This window comes from Heterodontus francisci, chromosome 2 (genome assembly GCF_036365525.1).
Source record: "Heterodontus francisci isolate sHetFra1 chromosome 2, sHetFra1.hap1, whole genome shotgun sequence".
Classification (NCBI taxonomy): Eukaryota; Metazoa; Chordata; class Chondrichthyes; order Heterodontiformes; family Heterodontidae; genus Heterodontus; species Heterodontus francisci.
The window spans coordinates 19,853,731-19,873,033 of record NC_090372.1 but is presented as its reverse complement, the minus strand read 5'-3'; the positions used below and the strand labels follow the sequence as shown (position 1 = coordinate 19,873,033).

The window sequence follows — 19,303 nt, the reverse complement described above, 5'->3', positions numbered from 1 at the left end:
ACTGGCCTGCTGTTCATTTGCAGCATTCCTGTAATCAGTCATACTACCTTCCTTTAATTTATCAAATGAATGAAAGAGATATTCACATTTATATAGCACCTTTCATGATTTCAGGATGTTCCAAAGCAATTTACAGCCAACAAAGTACTTTTGCAGTGTAGTCATTACTGTAATGTAGGAAACATAGCAACCAATTTGCACACAGTAAGTTCCCAAAAACAGCAATGTAATAATGAGCAGATAATCTGTTAATTTAGTGATTATTTTTCTGAGGATTAAATGTTGACCAGGACATCGGAGAGAACTCCTCTGCCCTGCTTTGAATAAAACGGTGGAATATTTTGCGTCCGCCTGAGAGGTCAGACGGGGCCTTAGTTTGGAATCTTATCCGAAAGACAGTACTTCCAACAGTGCAGCACTCCCTCAGTACGGCACTGAATTCTCAGCCTAGAATTTGTACTCAAGTCTCTGGAGTTGAACCAACAACCTTGTGATTCAGAGGCAAGAATGCTACCAACTGACCCATAACTGACACTTAGGGAGGGGTGCAAGCATTCGCTGACTGGCAGAACTGAATGCTGTAAATTCTATAGTATTCAATGAACAAAGGATAAGAAAAGAATAACCACTCTGGATCTCCTTAGGAAGCTCCCAGTGTTACTGTCTAGTTAGCATTAGCTGTCTGGCACGCTAGAGGGGCTGAAATGGTAAGATTGCTGTGATCCTTTTAGCTTGTTTGTAGCAGTGTTAATCCAGCTTCTTCATGCTGCTAGACCCAGCAGTTGCTCCATATCAGCTCCTGATTCCCTGATGTTATAAATGCCAGTATGCACTGTTCAGCCAAAAACAGATTAGAAAAGTGCAAATGAGTGTTAAAGCTGTCTTCACTTGATAGTGAGATCCCTTCTCTAAAACTCAACATGTAGTTTTCCTGTTTGTTTTAATCACACATCTCTTAATTTCTTTGTGTCTTTATGGAAGACCTTACGTCAAAACCACAGAAACTTGACAGTAATGGGGTGCAATGCTCAATAATCAATCAACCTCGTGGCAGTCTAGCGAATGTTATTTTGCTTGCCCTGCAATATAAGATATGACCCATTAACCTAACTCACTTTTCATGTTTAAATGTTCGAATCTATCCGGAATTAGTCTTCAAATATTGCATTAGGTTTAAGATAAGAGGCAACTGACAACTGTCAGGGGGTCCTTCAATTTTTTGTTCTCTTATTTCTCAGCCATACGAAGGGGAAGTGTAAGCCTCACACTCGTCCCATTTTTTGAAACTCTTAAAACAAGCATCCTTTTTTTTCTTTGTCGTATTATCACCAGCAACAAGAATCTGCTGGCCTAATCAGTTTAGGCTTGGCCAGTAATGGGAGCACGGTGTTTTGTAATGCTGCTGTCAGCCATATAAAGACAGGTTTATGATCCAGCTAGCCTGTTGGGATCCATGCTCCTGTAGCCTCTTCCTGGAATAACTATTTGTCATAAATCAAATGCAGGGAGCAGTTGCGAGTTGGCATTTGTTAAACTAATTCCTTGATCATCAACAGGAGCTCCTTGAAATCCCTGAGGTCCTGTTATCATAAACAGTTAACCATTTTACCACCCGAAAAGGAGACCTCCAAGAATTTTGCTGATTGCCTATGTTTACTGTAAAATACATCAGTCTAACAATAGGTATTATCTTTCAATACAGTTTTTCATAGGAAACCACTGATATAATCATGACCTTAAACAGCCTAAGAGTAGAATTTCTCTGCTACACAGCTTGTGGCCGGAGCACAGAATGACCAATTGAAATCGGGTGGAGATTGTACACACTGGATCTCTGCCCATTGTGCGCCTGCTTGCAGTAGTCCCTACCAACGTGAGCGACAGCCTAATTTCTGGCTAAAATCAATGCAAGTGATACTGAAATTAGCTCAGGCAAGACTCTCCAATTTTCTCCTTGGCAACATGCTGTGCATACCAGACAATGGAAGTATTCTGTGTCCTTAACCAGCTGTATCCAGGTTTGTGCTTAGAAAGAATGCTCCTTTAAGACCTGTGGTGTCATGCTATTTCTCCCTCTTGCCCTCCCTACCTTTCAGCTGATGATGAGCTGCCACTGCTGACCCCAATAGGGAAAAGTAACAAGGAGCAGCAAAGTAAAATTAAATGACTACAAAAAAAAAATCAAAATGTTATTTTAGCAAATGTTTGTGTTCACACAATATAAATATGCTTCCATGGGACATTCAATGGGACATTGTTGCATTTTGATCATCCATTGTCACTGTCCATAGAACCATAGAAAAGTGACAACACAGAATGAGGCCTTTCAGCCCATCATGTTTGCACCAGCTGAAAAACCTTCCCAAGTCATACTCGCTCTGCTCAGTCCCAAAAACACGCTTAACCCGAGCTTGCCACACTGTGCTGGTATGATCTCGTTTCCAGCATGAGTGATTCTTCTGGCTTGTGTAATGGAATTGAGACTACCAAATTTATTATGCCAAGTACCTGTACAGGAGATAACTTCCCCATTAGTTTGAGTTGTATTCAAATGAAAGCTCACGAAGTAAAAAGAAATAAAAGCAGAATTTGCTGGAAATACTCAGGTCTGGTAGCATTTGTGGAGAGAGAAACCGAGTTAACGTTTCAGGTCGATGACCTTTCATCAAAAAAAACATTGTTCTACCATCTTCCACCATCCAGTCTCCATAAAGTCCAGCATAGGTTTGGCTCTGGGTAGGTCTAACAGTTCATTCCTGAATGATTTGTATTTTGCTGGCATTGTGCTTTCTACTTCTGCTCCTTGGCTGCTTGTTCATATGGTGCTAAGTTCTGAAATAAAGTAAAACCACATTAAACCTAGAAGAATGGTTGTGCAGAAAAACTCAAATTCATTTTTGAAAATCGTTATTCTCAGGTCGACTTTGACCAGCTTCAAGAAAACCTTTGCCAGTTGGAGCGGAGATGCAAAGCTTCTTGGGATCACCTAAAGGCTATTGCAAAGCATGAAATAAAACTCACCCTGAAGCAGAAAATGTCCGAGTTCCTGAAGGATTGTGCTGAGAGGATCATCATTTTAAAAATTGTTCACAGAAGAGTAATGAACAGGTATACAAAGCAGATGCTTTTTCCCAAATGATCAACCTCTCTGTTGTCCTAGTCTCTCCTTTTTTGTGAGGAAAGGTAAGGATATTTTCATAGTTTTGTTTTAGGGATTTTTTTTTTTAATTCCTGAAAGGTAGGCAAAGGGCCTAGTTTTGTTTGAGATTTTTAGTTTTTACCCAGAAAGCTAGGCAAAAGGGTTCAGACACTTCCAGAATTAAAAAAGTAGGCGAAAAATACTAGATGAGTCAAGAGGTAGTGGTGAGCTGCAACTGATTTTTTATCATTATAAAAGGTCATTGGTTGTATGAGGAAAATTAAACATTTGCAGAGAATTATGATTAATATTCCTTTCACTCCTAGTTTCTTTTAAAATAAATATGCTTGTCTTTGTGAGGATAAAAATCTTTTTGAATGTGCACACATTTGTTCTTGTAACATATGGAGAAAAAACAGTTTGCTGTGAATTTTTAAAGCTGAATATAACAGCCTAGAATTCGGCGTAAGTGCTACAGTGGAATGCAGCAATAATTTGCACTTATACAACGGTCTTCGTGTGCAAGGAGATGTCTCAGCAGCGTACAATAAGGAGGGAATACTGCACATGAGAAAAGGGAGAGGAATGGAGTTGCTGTAATTGGACACATGAGGAATACTCAAAGAGAAGGGTTTGGAAGGAAGGTGGAGAGTAACTAAGTAGATAATACAGAGGGTGCGAACTGGCAGCTGAATGAGTTTTGGATCAGAAGTAGCATGCCAAGAAGTGATGAGACATAGACTTAATTCCATACCCTCTCTCTCCTGCCCCTCATGTGCTGAGTTCCTGATCTTAGCAGGTCATCATAGGGCAGTAGAAGGAGAAAATCAGTTAGGCAAACTCATGCATTAGTCACCAGGTCAAAAGTGGAATCACTAAAGAGTTGGGAACAGGTCATCCACCTATGCATTTGCACTGTGTGAAAATGTGTTCAGGACTCTGTACTGCCAGTGGGTGCCTACTCTGCCAGTAATACAAATTGGAAATCTGGGCACACACTGCTTACGGTTTTCCAACCATTGTGTCCGATAATCTTGGGCAGTGTGTGTCTGGATTTCCAGTTTACACTGGCAACCTACACTTGTGAAATTGGCTCCCAATTCTACTCTCTCTCAATAGGAGAAGATTTCTTCTGTGTACTACATGTAGACAATTGTAAACATGTTCTATATGAATAAAGACTTGCATTTAAATAACCCCGTTTCATTACCTTAACACATTCTAAAGTACTTTATAGCCAATTAGATACTTTTTCAAGTGTTGAACTGTTGTAACGTTTGAAATGTGGCAACCAATTTGCGCACAGCAAGCTCCCCCAATTGGCAATGAAATAAATAGCTACATCTGTCTTGGCTGATAGATGAATATTAGTCAGGACACCCCCTGGAGAACTTTCCTGCTGTACTTCAAAATAGTGCCATGGGATCTTTTATGTCCACCTGAGAGGGCAGGCAGAGCCTTGGATAAACATCTCATTTGAGAGATGGCACCTCCAACAGTGCAGTACACCCTCGTGACTACACTGGAGTGTCAGCCTAGATTTTGTGCTCAGGATTCTGGAGTGGGGCATGAACCCACAATCTTCTGACTCGGAAGTGAGAGTGCTACCAGCTGAATCACGGTTGAAACTAATGAAATGGCTCATGATTTTGCTATTGGAGGGGGAAATACCTCCAATATTAGGCTCAGTAAACTCCTCCCAATCAGTTCCTCCAGTCAGGTCATCAGTACTCACTCTAAATGCATATTCCAATAAAATCAAAAGAACAGGTCAGAAAAATGTGAAAGACTATTTAAGTTAATTATAACTACATGTCATGGTTCATTACCAAAACAAGTGATATGAGAATCATAGAATAGTACAACATAGAAGGAGGGCTTTCAGCCCATCAAGTCTGTGCTGGCTCTTTTGAAGAGCAATCCAGCTGTCCCACTCCCCTGCTCTGTCCCCATATCCCTGCAATTTTTTCTCCTCAAGTATTTATCCAATTCCCCTTTGAATCTATATCCACCACCCTAACAGCCTGTGCATTCCAAAACCTAACTACGCTGTTTTTCCTCATGTTGCCTCTGCTTCTTTTGCCAGTCACCTTAGATCTATGCTCTTTGGTTATAGAAACATAGAAAATAGGAGCAGGAGTAGGCCATTCGGCCCTTCGAGCCTGCTCTGCCATTCACTATGATCATGGCTGACCATCCAACTCAGTAAACTGTTCCAGGGCCCTTTAAACAAAGTGTATTTTCACCACTGTCATTTTTGATGTTATCTTGTTGTAATTGGCATTAATGGGGCAGTAACAGCCTCAAAATGGGGTCGGTAGCCTTCCTGCCCCACTGCGACCATTTTTTGGGACCTAGGACTAGCCAGTGAAGATCCTGCAGGTTCAGGTTGTCAGCCTCTTGTTAAATGCAAACCAGAATCCTCTGATGTACATAGGACCTCGGTTGCCATTTTAGGACAGAACTGGTCTGAGCCTGTGCCATGCACTCTTCAACCAGTTTCACTGGTGACAGAGCCAGAGGCCCTGTGAAGGTAAGTTTTAAATTATTTTTGAGAGGCCAGGAGGAGCACGAGAGTTTTCAGGGTCCCTCAGGAATAATCAGGGCTGCTGCTGCTCCCAGGCTCCTCCACTCCCAACCCCTCTGTCATGACTGCGACACCTGCAGACTTGCTTTTCTGTTGGCTGTCAACCTTTGGGCCACTCAATGTTGGGTAGACCTCAATCCGCTGAGCTGCATCAGGATGCTGCTGGGTTAGGCCTCAAAATGGCTTCACCCTCTTGCTCCTGGAATGGATGGGCCAGCCAAAAGTTAAACCCGGCCCCACCGAGTCAAAAGGTGTTTGAAATGCAATGGAAATGCATATGAAATGGAAATTGTTTTTTCCACAGATGAAAAATAAGCAATTCATTAGCTTGTCTAGGTAATTGAAAACATCTCACATCCATTGAGTTGGAAAGTCCTATGATTCCTATCTATCAACAGAAGTGACAGAGACAGGCCGAGGCGGGCTGTTTGGGAAGGCTATGAGGGCAGTCAGGCTTTTAAACACAAAGCTGCAAAAGCTTAGGCAGACTCAAAATCAGAAATTTGGGGGTACATTTCGACATCTTGTTTAGGTCCAGTAAGGCAGCTCACTGCTTTGGGGATCATGGATGGTCTTCATTTTGTGTCAATTCACAACAATAACTTGTTCTTATTGAATTATATGAATCTGATCATAAATATAACTCTTATCTCTATTTGAAATAAAACAACTTAATTTTCATCAGGCCACACCTCGCTGCCAAGTGTTTTTAGACAGATGACAGTAGTACGTTTGCAAAAGAAATAAATAACAGGTCAAGGTTATAAGGGCGTGCTATTGTTACACCCCCAAGTTACTCCATCATACAAGTACATATAGGACAGTGTGCGTTACTCCTATAAAAGCAAGGGGTTCAGATTGCTAATAGGAAGCTAATACAACTGAACCCACAAAGATAACTACAGCATACCCAAATTTGTAACAGGCACTCTAAGGAAAAAGGCTTAAGATGATACAAAATGATTGCCAGTGTTTCTTGAGTTGTCATACTAAATCTCCATTGCATATGATGTGTTGTGGGAAGAGGGTGAATGAGGAATGAATGGGATGCTTCCCTGAGGTTCAGCACCTCATTGGAAAAACCATGCTATTTTGCATTCTGAAAAATTAACCTTTACCCTTCTGCAATTGTGCTTTCCTATGGCCTGTCTTTGGGGGATGTTGTGATTATTTTCAATGTCTAAAATTTTCCCAGGTGCCTATATATGGTTTCCCCAGTACCAGTTGGAATGGTGGAATCACCCAGTAGTTTTATCTTGAATAACCCACCAGGATGCAGAAGTTATAGAATCTCCTGAAGTGTGCCAAAAAAGGCACTATGCAAACCTGGACCCAAACACTCACCGTAGGTGCAGTTGGAATTTAATTTTCCCCAAATCCACCTCTAAGTTTTGTTGGATGTGAAGATGTGTTTGAAGTTTCCATTTATTATTCCACTGAATATTTGAAGTGATTCTGTCGAAGCATTTTGGGCCTGTAGCGGTTCCATCTGCTCATTCCACTGTGACATTTGCTTGCTTTTATAAACAGAGAAACAATAGTGTAAATTGCAATTAAACAGTAAACTATGTGCACGGACCAGCACACCAAATTCTGGATCATCGCAGGGGGAGAATCAGAAATAAATTCTGTTGGTCTTTCAGTTTGGCAAGATTACTGTATTACATCTGAAACCTGTTCAATGGCATCCCTGGAGAAGTGTAATTATCCCATTTTCCATTCTCTATCTTAAACATAATGGATCACTACAAGCTCATGTACATTCAGAAATGATTGCTGTCTGTGGAAATGCTTCTGTAAGGATGCTTCTGTAACAACATCCCATTAAGTGTTTGTAACTCTGTCACTGTCTGTTTTGTAAAAGACTTTATACAGTTGACTGTCATGCATGCAAGATTTGCTCCCATGATCAGATTTTCACAGGTGAAGTGTGCAATTAATGACTAGATGGTTCTAAACAATATGTTCCTTCCTTCCCCTTTCCTTTTATAGATTCCATGCATTTCTACTCTTCATGGGACATCCCCCACATGCAATCAGAGATGTGAACATTCACAAGTTCTGTAAGATCATCAGTGAGTTTGCTCTTGAGTACCGTACCACAAGGGAACGAGTGTTACAGCAAAAGCAGAAACGAGCCAATCACCGAGAAAGAAACAAGACCAGAGGCAAAATGATTACAGATGTAAGTAGCCTGATTTTTTTTTTTTGTTGCCAATATTCACTGGAGCAGGGATGAGCGTTCACTGTTATCCTCTCTGCCAGAGTGTCAGCACTTCATCAGTCGGCTTCATGGGAGCTATGAGTAGCAATGAGTAGATGATTTGGAGTTTGTAAAGTTTCTTTACCTCAGAACAAAGAAATTATTTACTGTTTTTGGAAATGAGCTGCAGCTCTCAGGGCCTCCAACTGAAGCATTGCCATGGGGAGAATCTCTTATTACAGGGATGGAAAAGGTGACTTTTGCTGGAATCCTCTCCCTGTCATTCACCATCACTTTGAGAAATCTTATTGTTAGCCAGTTGTAGAGCAGCTTCGATTGCTGACATGGAAAAAGCCTGAGATTGGTTTCCGTCCTTTCTGGAGGCTGTGTGGCTAAGAATGCAGTAGAGATCTAGAGGGTTGAGAGTGAGGATAGAAGGAGTGTTTTTTAAAATGACCTTTACTGGCAGTGATCTTTTTAGTTGTTTTATTTGTTGGGGATGAGATTCTCCATGACTTCTATATAAGTATTGATCAATGGCCCTCTGCTTATTCACAGTGAAATGAATCTGCCCCAGAAAAGTTTAAGCTTCTCCCTTAACCAAAAAGCAAAATGCCACAGGGCTTTTGTACATATGTGAATTTTGAAAGTTTGAAATTATTTGATTCATTTTGTTGACAACTGTGGATGACTGAAATCAGGCAATTGATTGAGCATTCAAGAGTCTTCAGAACCAATTAATAGGAACATAGGAGCAGGAGTAGGCTATTCAGCCCATCGAGCCTGCCCCACCATTCGATATAATCATGGCTGATCATCCACTGCAATGCTTTTTTCCAACACTATCCTCATATCCCCTTATGTCATTTGTATTTTAAAATCTGTCAATCTCTGCTTTAAACATACTCAATGACTGAGCTTCCACAGCCCTCTGGGGTAGAGAATTCCAAAGATTCACAATCCTCCTAAGTAAAGACATTTTTTCTCATTTCTCTCCTAAGTGGCTTCCCCTTATTTTGAAATTGTGTCCCCGGGTTCTAGACTCCCCAACCAGGGGAAACATCTTAGCTGCCTCTACCCTGTCTATCCCTTTAAGTATTTTGTAGGTTTCAGTGAGATCACCTCACATTCTTCGAAACTCTGGAGAATACAGGCCCAGTTTCCCCAATCTCTCTTCATAGGACAGTCCCGCCATCCCAGGAACAAGTCTGTTGAACCTTCGTTGCACTCCCTCTATGGCAATAATATCCTTCCTAAGGGTAAGGGGACCAAAACTGTACACAGTACTCCAAGTGCAGTCTAACCAAGGTTCTATACAATTGAAGCAAGACTTCACCACTCCTGTACTCAAATCCTCTTGCGATAAAGGTTAACATACCATTAGCCTTCCTAATTGCTTGCTGCACCTGCAGGTTAGCTTTCAGTGACTAATTGACAAGGACATCCAGGTCCCTTTGTACATCTACACTTTCTAATCTCTTACCATTTAAGAAACACTCTGCCCATCTATTCGTCCTACCAAAGTGGATAACCTCACATTAAATGAGTAAAAACTCTTGAGGTTTACTTTATTCATATATCTTGCAAATCTAACCATTAGTATCCTCTTTTTACCTTAGACTGCAGCCTTTGTCCAATTTCAGCAATCTACATTCTATTTCCTTTGAACTGAAATCACCTGTATTGCAGCTGCCTCCGGGAATTTCAATTTCCTCTTTAATGTTGAATGCTCTTCGCCCTCTATAAGATCACTGTAATTCTCTGATAAGCCAAAGCCCATCCAAAAATTTGAATACTACTCCCATGTTTTGGGAAGCTCTTGTAGCACTTTCTTGGGGGTCCTGGATAGGGTGCAGGTTAAAACTTATTGCCTGATGGGTCTCTATCTATCAATTTACCTCTGACCTCCAGTATCTCTTTCCCTTGTAATCTTACTTGCCTTTCTCAATATTACTGCTACTGTGGTCAGTATTCCTCTTCACCTGACTTACTTGCTGTTCTTGAGCTGTAAATACATTGTCCGACATTATCTTGTCCCAACATCCCCGTTGTGTTGAAATTACGTCTCTTATTTTAGCTCATTATTTCCCAGCAGTATCTCATCGAGAAGAATGGGGAAAAAGAATAGTTGTACAAACTGTGAATGTATCAGTTGATAGTATCTTAAAAAAAAGTTATCCAAAAAAAATTACTTTATTTGTGTACGCTGATATCAATGCCATTGTTGCAGTTATACAATGAAGGGAGAGAGTCATTGCAAAAGCGAACTTAATTTTTCTGTCACATTCGAAGAAAGTTTCCTCTGAATGGTGCGTGAACTCATCAAATATACCTGTTATATTTTACTAGTTCTCTGCTCCTACAGCAGGGAGAAAATCTTCTCTTCCCACATTGTCACTGTCAAACATTGTGTAGAAGTAAATCACCATGCAACAATTTCAGGTTCAATTCTGTTGGTTTTTCACTTAAAAAGCTGTTATGTTTCTTGACTGTTATGCCAACATCTTCTAATTGGATTTGGATAATCTAGTACTACGGTCTGGTCCCAAATGGATTAACTGTTCTTTTTGAGTGATTTAATGTATTTGAGATGTTTCGCATTGTACCAAGGAAGATATCACAGTAATGCTCAGTGGCAGTAAGAAAGCAAATCAGATGTTGGAATGCAATAAAAGGTCAATGTTAAGCTAAAATAGTGAGATAATCCTGCCAATTTATCAATCATTGGTGCGACTGCACTTCCAATAGTGTACAGTTCTGAGTTGCTGCAGTACAAAACAGAATATTGCAGCTTTTGAAAGGACACAGAAGATGAGGGGATGGAGTGATTGGATTATGTGGAAGTTATGTAAATTAGGTGTGTTCTCACTGGAAAGAGAAATGATATGATTTCTGTTTTTTGGATTCCAAAGCGACTAGATAATGTAGACCATGACCTGATATTTCACCTTGACCAGAACAGAGGAACAGTATTTCAGTGAGTAATTGGTCAGTCTATGGAATAGTTTCCCTAGAGAGACAGTGGAAGCAGTTACTATTGATTCATTAGAATGCAAATTAGATAATGTATTTCAGAAAATAATATTTTGGCATATAGTTTTTGAGTAATTTGAAACATGACCTGTGGTATGTATAGCGTACTTGGGAGGAAAAAGAGTCCCAAAGGCCGCCCTCAGTTGGGGTATTCCTTGTGTCTGGGTCTCTTGTTGATTAATTGATGAAGCTTGATTGCTGTGATTACTACAATAAATTGCATTTCTGTAGCTTCTTTAATGTGGTAAAACATCCCAAGGCCCTTCACAGAAACATCATCAGACAAAACTTGACACCACGCCACATAAGAAGCTTGGTCAGAGGTAGGTTTTAAGGAGCCTCTTAAAGGAGGAGAGAGGCAGAGAGGTTTAGGAAGACAATTTCCGAGCTTTGGTTCCAGGCATCTGAAGACATGGCTGCCAACAGTGATTTTTTTATATTTAGAAAAAAAGAGGTGGGAAGTTTAGGGGTGGAATTCCAGAGGCTAGGCAGCTGTTAGTCAACAATTTCATCCCCATTGTATCATGTAACTGTCAGGGTGGCAGAAGGTGATCTTGATGGACATTGTTCTTCATCTAGCTATTCTTATATAATGCTGTGCTATTGAGACTCTTGGCGTGCCATTGCCAAAAGTGCAACATGAAGCTGCCTGCACAGACTTTTATTGGCCTAAGTGAGACTGAACTCCAGAAGGTGATATGAAATCACTTTTCCTTCACCATATAACCAGCAGCAATGTACAATTAATTTTTATTATGGTGTTGAAGTAGAGTAAAAGAAAGACATTTCAGAGTAACGTTGTGTTTTGTGGCTGTATGCTGGATGTTCTGTGTGAATCAGTATCACCGACCAATCCTGCAGGTGCAGCTCTTGCCCTATCCCCCAACCGCACCACCTAATACTGCCTGATATCGAGGTTAATGAGAGTGAGACCTGGGATTGAACATAGAACCCTCACTACTGCACAGTACTACACTTCCTGAAGTATCTCTCATACAATTATATAATTTCCCTCATCCGCAATAGGTGCATTCAATATACTCGCTGTTGGTCCAAGGCTCTGGCTGTAAATCAGCACACAATTTATGTAGCATGGAGCAGATAAATTGTCAGTAGGAAATGATGCAATGACACTTATTTATAGTCTGTTCATGATATACACGGAAGGATAGAGATAGATAGATATAATCAGAAGCAATGAAGATACTTTGCTTGACTTATCTCTCAATACATGTTTGATCGTGAAAACAGATGTTCATTTAAATGATGAATCACTGCTACAGAGCCAAACTAACTGAGCTATTCTGCTGCCTACAGACTGTAAACTGACTTCTGGGATTCATTCAGTCACAAAAGTATCATTCCAGATCTTTTAACGATGTCGTGAAACAACGCCCATTCATAAGGAACGGCATTTTCTTAACTATGTTAGATGGCTAGCTATTGTTTAATATTCCATAGGATGTTTGTCTGCTAATCAGAAAAATCTATGATAGCTGGACCTTAATAAGTTGCCCATCAAAGATACCAGAAGCCAGTAACTGAATTGCTAATAGATAAGCCTTCCTCCCACTGATAACCCATTCCAGCAATCTGTGTTCCCATCCACATAAAATGGGAACAACCTGATTGTGTGTGCCATGGACTTCCAGAAAGCTGCAAGTCTCTGCCCTACTCTGAAATGTGACTGTTAGACTGGAATGTAAATTCCCTCCAGCTGGCCGAAAACAGCTAGCAAACACTCATTTTGAGAATGTTACTATTAGTAAGGAATGTGAATCAATAATCTAATAAAGACCAACATTTTTTTTTGTAAAACTTTGCCTTTCAATTTCTACTGATTGAAAAGAGCTGACTGGCCTGTTACTTTTTCTCCATTGTTAGATAGGGTCATTGAAGTTACAGGCAACCTTCTGCGTGCGCATTCAAGTGCATCTCTGTAGAACTTTACTAACCATCTTCTCGCTGAAGAGGTGAGCGCCATTTTCCACATACAGTCAGTACTCGAACAATATTCCCACATTTAGCATGAGGTCAAGACTACATCTTGTTGCTTCAGGACCATGATCACATTCAAATGATTAGGCCTACAAGGAAAGTCTTCATTTGTTTCACTTGCTTTTAAAGTATCCATAACATAGGTGAAAATATTTGAATAAAACTCATAATGTTATACAATTATAGAATATCACAGCATAGGAGGTGGCCATTTGGCCTGTGGTACCGAACCAGTTCTTGAAAGAGCTGTCCAATTAAGTCCTCGAGCCCTGATTTTCTTCCCCATACCCTGTAAATTTTTCGCCTTCAAGTATAAACCTCATTCCTTTTTGAAAGTCACTGTTGAATCTGCCTTCATCATATTTTCAGGTAATGCAGTCCAGTTCATAAAAATGTGCTAGAAAAATTATTTCCTTGTCTACCTCCTAGTTTATTTACTAATTATTTTAAATCTGTGTCCTCTGGTTACCGACCCTCCTGCCAGTGGAAACAATTTCTCTCCAGTCTGAAAAATAACCATTTTTCATTACCCTCTGCTTTCTGTCCCTTGGCCAATGTTGTATCCATGCTGCCACTGCCCCTTGGGATTCAATTTTGCTAACATTCCATTAAGTTGCAGTTTAACAAACACTGTTTGAAAGTCCGTGTGCAGGACAAAAACCGCATTACCTTCATCAACCGTCTCCCTTGCTTCATTGAAGAACTCAATCAAGTTTGTCAGACACAGTTTACCTTTAACCAATCCGTATTCGCTCTCATTTATTAACCCATGTTTTTTTAAGTGACAGTTAATTTTTTCCTGGATTATGGTCTCTAGATTTTTCCCCACCATTGCTGAGAGGCTGATTGGCCTGTAGTTGCTGCGGGTTTACCCCCCCCCCCCTCCCCTCCTCTTTGTTTTTAAATTGGCTATGAGAATATGAGCCTCATCTTCTGAATTTAACTACAGACAAAATAGTTGTTTTGATTTTGTTTATTTGCATAAAACAGTGATGTATTTTCATTAATTAAAGGAAATCTAATGCTCCCTGTTTCAAGAACTGATTGATATATGTAATAAAATACTGTGTTATGACCAGGTGAGATGGGTGTCTAGGGGTCCCTCTCAGCCTTCACCTGGTCTTACTGTAGTAGGGTTTAATTTTAAACACACCATGTTTTTAGCTCCCCCTTGGTAAATCCTTGTTCACTGCTTTCCAATTATAAGGCAAAGAAACCAGCACAAACAGGCTTTCTTAGGTTTAAAGAAGAAAAATTGAAATGGATCAGATCTGCCGCATCCAGCCGTGGATGGTGGTGGACAATTAAACAACTAATTGGAGGAGGTGGCTCCACAAATATCCCCATCCTGAATGATGGGGGGAGTGCAAAAGATAAGGTTGAAGCTTTCGCAACAAACCTCAACCAGAAGTGCTGAGTTGATGATCCATCTCGGCCTCCTCCTAAAGACCTCAGCATCTCAGATGACTGAAGGCACTGAATACTGCAAAGGCAATATTCCAGCAATAGTACTGAAGACCTGTGCTCCAGAACTTGCTGTGCCTCTGGCCAAGCTGTTCCAGTACAGCTACAACAGTGGCATCTACCCAGCAATGTGGAAAATTGCCCATGTATGTCCTGTACACAAAAAGTAGGACGAGTCCAACCTGACCAATTACAGTGCCATCAGTCTACTCTGTATCATCAGTAAAGTGATGGATGGCGTCATCGACAGTGTTATCAAGCAGCACTTGCTTAGCAATAACCTGCTCAGTGACGCTTAGTTTGGGTTCCGCCAGGGTCACTCAGCTCCTGACCTCATTACAGCCTTGGTTCAAACGTGGACAACAGAGCCGAACTCGAGAGGTGAGGTGAGAGTGACTGCCCTTGACATTAAGGCAGCATTTGACTGAGTATGGCATCAAGGAGCCCTCGCAAAACTGAGGGAATCAGGGGGAAAACTCTCCGCTGGTTGGTGTCATATCCAGCACAAAGGAAGATGATTGTGGCTGTTGGAGGTCAATCATCTCAGCTCCAGGACATCACTGCAGGAGTTCCTCAGGGTAGTATCCTAGGCCCAACCATCTTCAGCTGCTTCATCAATGACCTTCCTTCAATCATAGGGTCAGAAGTGGGGATGTTCGCTAATGATTGCACAATGTTCAGCACCATTCGCGACTCCTCAGATACTGAAGCAGTCCGTGTAGAAATGCAGCAAAACCGGGACAATATCCAGGCTTGGGCTGATAAATGGCAAGTAGCATTTACATCACACAAGTGTCAGGCAATGACCATCTCCAGAACAGAGAATCTAACCATCTCCCCTTGACATTCAATGGCATTACCATCACTGAATGCCCCACTATCAATATTCTGGGGGTTGCCATTGACCAGAAACTGAACTGGAGTAGCCACATAAATACTGTGGCTACAAGAGCAGGTCAGAGGCTAGGAATCCTGCAGCGAGTAACTCAACTCCTGACTCCCCAAAGCCTGTCTACCATCTACAAGGCACATGTCAGGAGTGTGATGGAATACTCTCCACTTGCCTGGATGGGTGCAGCTCCAACAACACTCAAGAAGCTTGACACCATCCAGGACAAAGCAGCCCGTTTGATTGGCACCCCATCTACAAATATTCACTCCCTCCACCACTGGCACACAGTGTGTACCATCTACAAGATGCACTGAAGCAATGCACCAAGGCTCCCTATCCAAATCTCATTGAATTTTTTGAAGAGGTGACTAAGGTAGTGGACAGGGGAGTGTCTATGGATGTTATTTATATGGACTTCCCGAAAGCATTTGATAAAGTCCCACATAAGAGACTGTTAACTAAGGTAGAAGCCCATGGAATTGAGGGCAAATTATTGACATGGTTAGAAAGTTGGTTGAGTGGTAAGCGGCAGAGAGTGGGGATAATGGGTAAGTAGTCCGATTGGCAGGATGTATCTAGTGGTGTCCCACAGGGATCTGTTTTGGGGCCTCAATTATTCACATTATTCATTAACGACTTGGATGATCGCATAATAAGTCATATATCCAAATTTGCTAATGATGCAAAGTTAGGCGGCATTGTAGACAGTCTACATGATAGCATAAAATTGCAAAGAGATATTGACAGACTAGGTGAGTGGGCAAAACTGTGGCAGATGGATTTCAATGCGGGCAAGTGTGAGGTTATCCATTTTGGACCAAAAAAGAATAGAGCAGGGTACTTTCTAAATGGGAAGGGGTTAAGTACAGTGGACTTCCAAAGAGACTTGGGGGTTGAGGTGCACGGATCTTTAAAATGCCACGAGCAAGTGCAGAAAATAATCAAAAAGGCTAATAGAATGCTGGCCTTTATATCTGGAGGATTGGAGTATAAAGACACAGAGGTTGTTCTCCAACTATGCAAAACCCTGGTTAGACCCCACTTGGAGTACTGTGAGCAGTTCTGGGTGCCACACCTTAGGAAGGATATATTGGCCTTGGAGGGAGTGCAACGTAGGTTTACAAGAATGATACCTGGACTACAGGGGTTAAGTTACGAGGAGAAATTACACAAATTAGGCTTGTTTTCGCTGGAATTGAGAAGGTTAAGGGGTGATCTGATCGAAGTCTTCAAGATATTAACAGGAAAAGACAGGCTAGATAAAGATAAACTATTTCCACTGGTTGGAGATTCTAAAACTAGGGGGCATAGTCTAAAAATTAGGGCCAGACCATTCAGGAGAGATGTCAGGAACCACTACTTCACACAAAGGGTGGCAGAGGTTTGGAACCCTCTCCCACAAACAACAGTTGAAGCTAGAACAGTTGTTGATTTTAAATCTGAGATAGATTTTTGTTAAGCAAAGATATTAAGGGATCTGGGCCAAAGGCAGGGATATGGGCCAAAGGCAGGTATATGGAGTTAGGCCACGGATCAGCCATGATCTCATTGAATGGTGGGACAGGTTCGAGGGGCTGAATGGCCTACTCCTGTTCCTATCTTCCTATGTTTCTTAGACAGCACCTTCCAAACCCGCAACCTCTACCACCTAGAAGGACAAGGGCAGCAAATGCATGGGAACACCATCACCTGCAAGTTCCCCTCCAAGCCACACACCATCCTGACTTGGAACTATATTGCCGTTCCTTCACTGTTGCTGGGTCAAAATCCTGGAACTTCCTTCCTAACAGCACTGTGGTTGTGCCTACCCCACATGGACTGCAGCGGTTCAAGAAGGCAGCTCAGTACCACCTTCTCAAGGGCAATTGGGGATAGGCAATAAATGCTGGTCTAGCCAGCGATGCTCACATCCCATGAATGAATTTTGAAAAAATAATTAAACTTAAACTCTAATTCAGTTCACGCCCACGTATAAATGACGCGCCCACACTAGCATGCATACGCGTTACATGCATGCAAATAGAGACAGAAAAGAGCAGAAGGAAAATAAAGTGGCAAGGTTGGAGGCAATATCAAAAGAGTTTTTGTTACGGTTCTTCGAGCTCACTGTAGAGACCTTGATTGCAGGTAGATCTTTTCCAGTCACAGCTGATCAGTTTAACAAATCATTTCCTTGCTCCAGCAACAATTTAAAATCAATGTTCATGACAAAATTAATGTGCCTCATTCTTGGCAGGTGAGGGCCTAGCATGCCAACTGTCAAATGTCATAATTTTTAAACCCCTGTATTAGGCCAAAGTTTCAATCCAAATTCAGATTTGGGGGTAAGGAGTGAGATTAGTTTATGATTTGAATCTTTGCTTACTGCTATTCAAATGATTTTGAGATCACCAGTCTCTAGCAGTGCTTTAAACAATGAAATAAAAATATACAGTACGATTAAGTAAATCTTCAGACAGGTAGTAGATTTTAAAAAAAACTGCAGATGGTCACAACTAGCTGTCTTGTTTCTGGCAGCATGCTTGGATCTATGCAACTCCCACACAGTGTTGAAGGTTACATTATACAACAGTCAATGAGTGCACTGTTAACAGAGCTATTTCTTCAAAGGGAGGAATTGCTTAGATGTTAATTTATTCATCATTCAGAAAACATCAGGCTGAATTTTGAAATGCCGGTGGGTGCGGGAGTGAGTGCGTGCGCAATTTGAAAATTGCGTATTCTGTGGTGGGCACTAGGTCACTCTGCCTCTGCAGCATGAAGCTGTTTTGAAAGGAACGCTGGGAGGAGGGAATGGGAAGCCCACATGCCTCCAATTAATTGGCTGTTGAGTTCATTGAGTAACTCACTGAAAGGCTTGTCAGGAGCAGTTTGTAAGTTTCAATAGAAGGGCACGGGGAAAACAGGATGTCTGGAACATGGCAGGGTGTAGAAGTTATGAACACTGCGGGGGGCAATGAGGACTACTAGAATGGCTGTTTAACATATTGTAGAAGTGAAGAATAAAGCTCAGCTGCTCAAACAACACCACAGAATAGCCATTGCTGGAGCTGAAAGCATTTGTCAGTGGTGATTGGTAGGAATTTGAGAGGGACATGAGGCTGCTGGCTTCACTTGGTCGGCTGGGGTTGGCAGGGGAAGGTCAGGTGAACGAACAAACCCCAGCTGAAGGAGTTGAGATGGGAACAGGTTACTCTGACATTGGACAGAGCAGCCAGGATGAGCTTCGGCAGATGCAACCTTCTGGACAGGACAAGGCCAGAGGAGCACAGCAGGGGGCTGCAAGGGAAAGAAGGTGCTACCCTAGACATTGGGTCTACCATCTAAGAGTTAGTTACCTGCAAATGACAGAGTGCCAGTGCCGGAGGAGGCTGCACCTTTCCAGGCAGATGGTCCCGGACATTCGTTCTCTGATCCATAATGACCTGAGGCTTCGTGGACCCCATGGCTGTTCCTTACCTAGATCTGTCAAGGTCACAGTTGCCCTGTATTTTTATGTAAATTGGTCATTCCAGGGGGCAGTTGCAGACCCAGGTGACAGCTCGTCACGCCATCAGACTGGTCACAGATGCCATATTTATGACGACACGGGACTACATCCACTTTGACACAGATAGGTCTGTGCAGACACAGAGGGCTTTGGACTTTGCTGTCATTGCTGGATGCCCTCAGGTCTGGGGGTCATTGATTGCATCCACATAGCCATCAAGGCACTGACAGACCAGCCAGTCAGATTCCTAAACAGAAAGGACTACCACTTACTGAATGTCCAGCTGGTCAGAGGGTAGCACTTTCACCTCTGAATCAGAAGGTTGTGGGTTCAATCCCACTCCAGAGCTTTGTGTGCAAAATCCAGGCTAGTATTTCAGCGCAGTACTTGAGGGAGTGCCGCACTCTCGGGACTGCCCTCATCTGCCCTCCCAAGTGCACGTAAAAGATCCCATGGCACCAGTTCGGCAAAGAGCACGGGAGTTTATCCCTCAACCA

At 41.8% G+C, this 19,303-nt stretch overlaps 1 protein-coding gene across 7 annotated transcripts in view; it reads left to right on the top strand.

The window, feature by feature from the left end:
• Window positions 1-19,303, top strand: part of fhod3b (formin homology 2 domain containing 3b) — a 603,766-nt gene that overhangs the window by 558,818 nt on the left and 25,645 nt on the right. For all 7 annotated transcript variants that reach the window (XM_068055417.1, XM_068055443.1, XM_068055407.1 and 4 more), the window contains 2 exons: window positions 2,918-3,108; window positions 7,719-7,911. In XM_068055417.1, coding sequence (XP_067911518.1) covers window positions 2,918-3,108; window positions 7,719-7,911 — 384 coding nt within the window. The remainder of the gene's footprint in view (window positions 1-2,917; window positions 3,109-7,718; window positions 7,912-19,303) is intronic.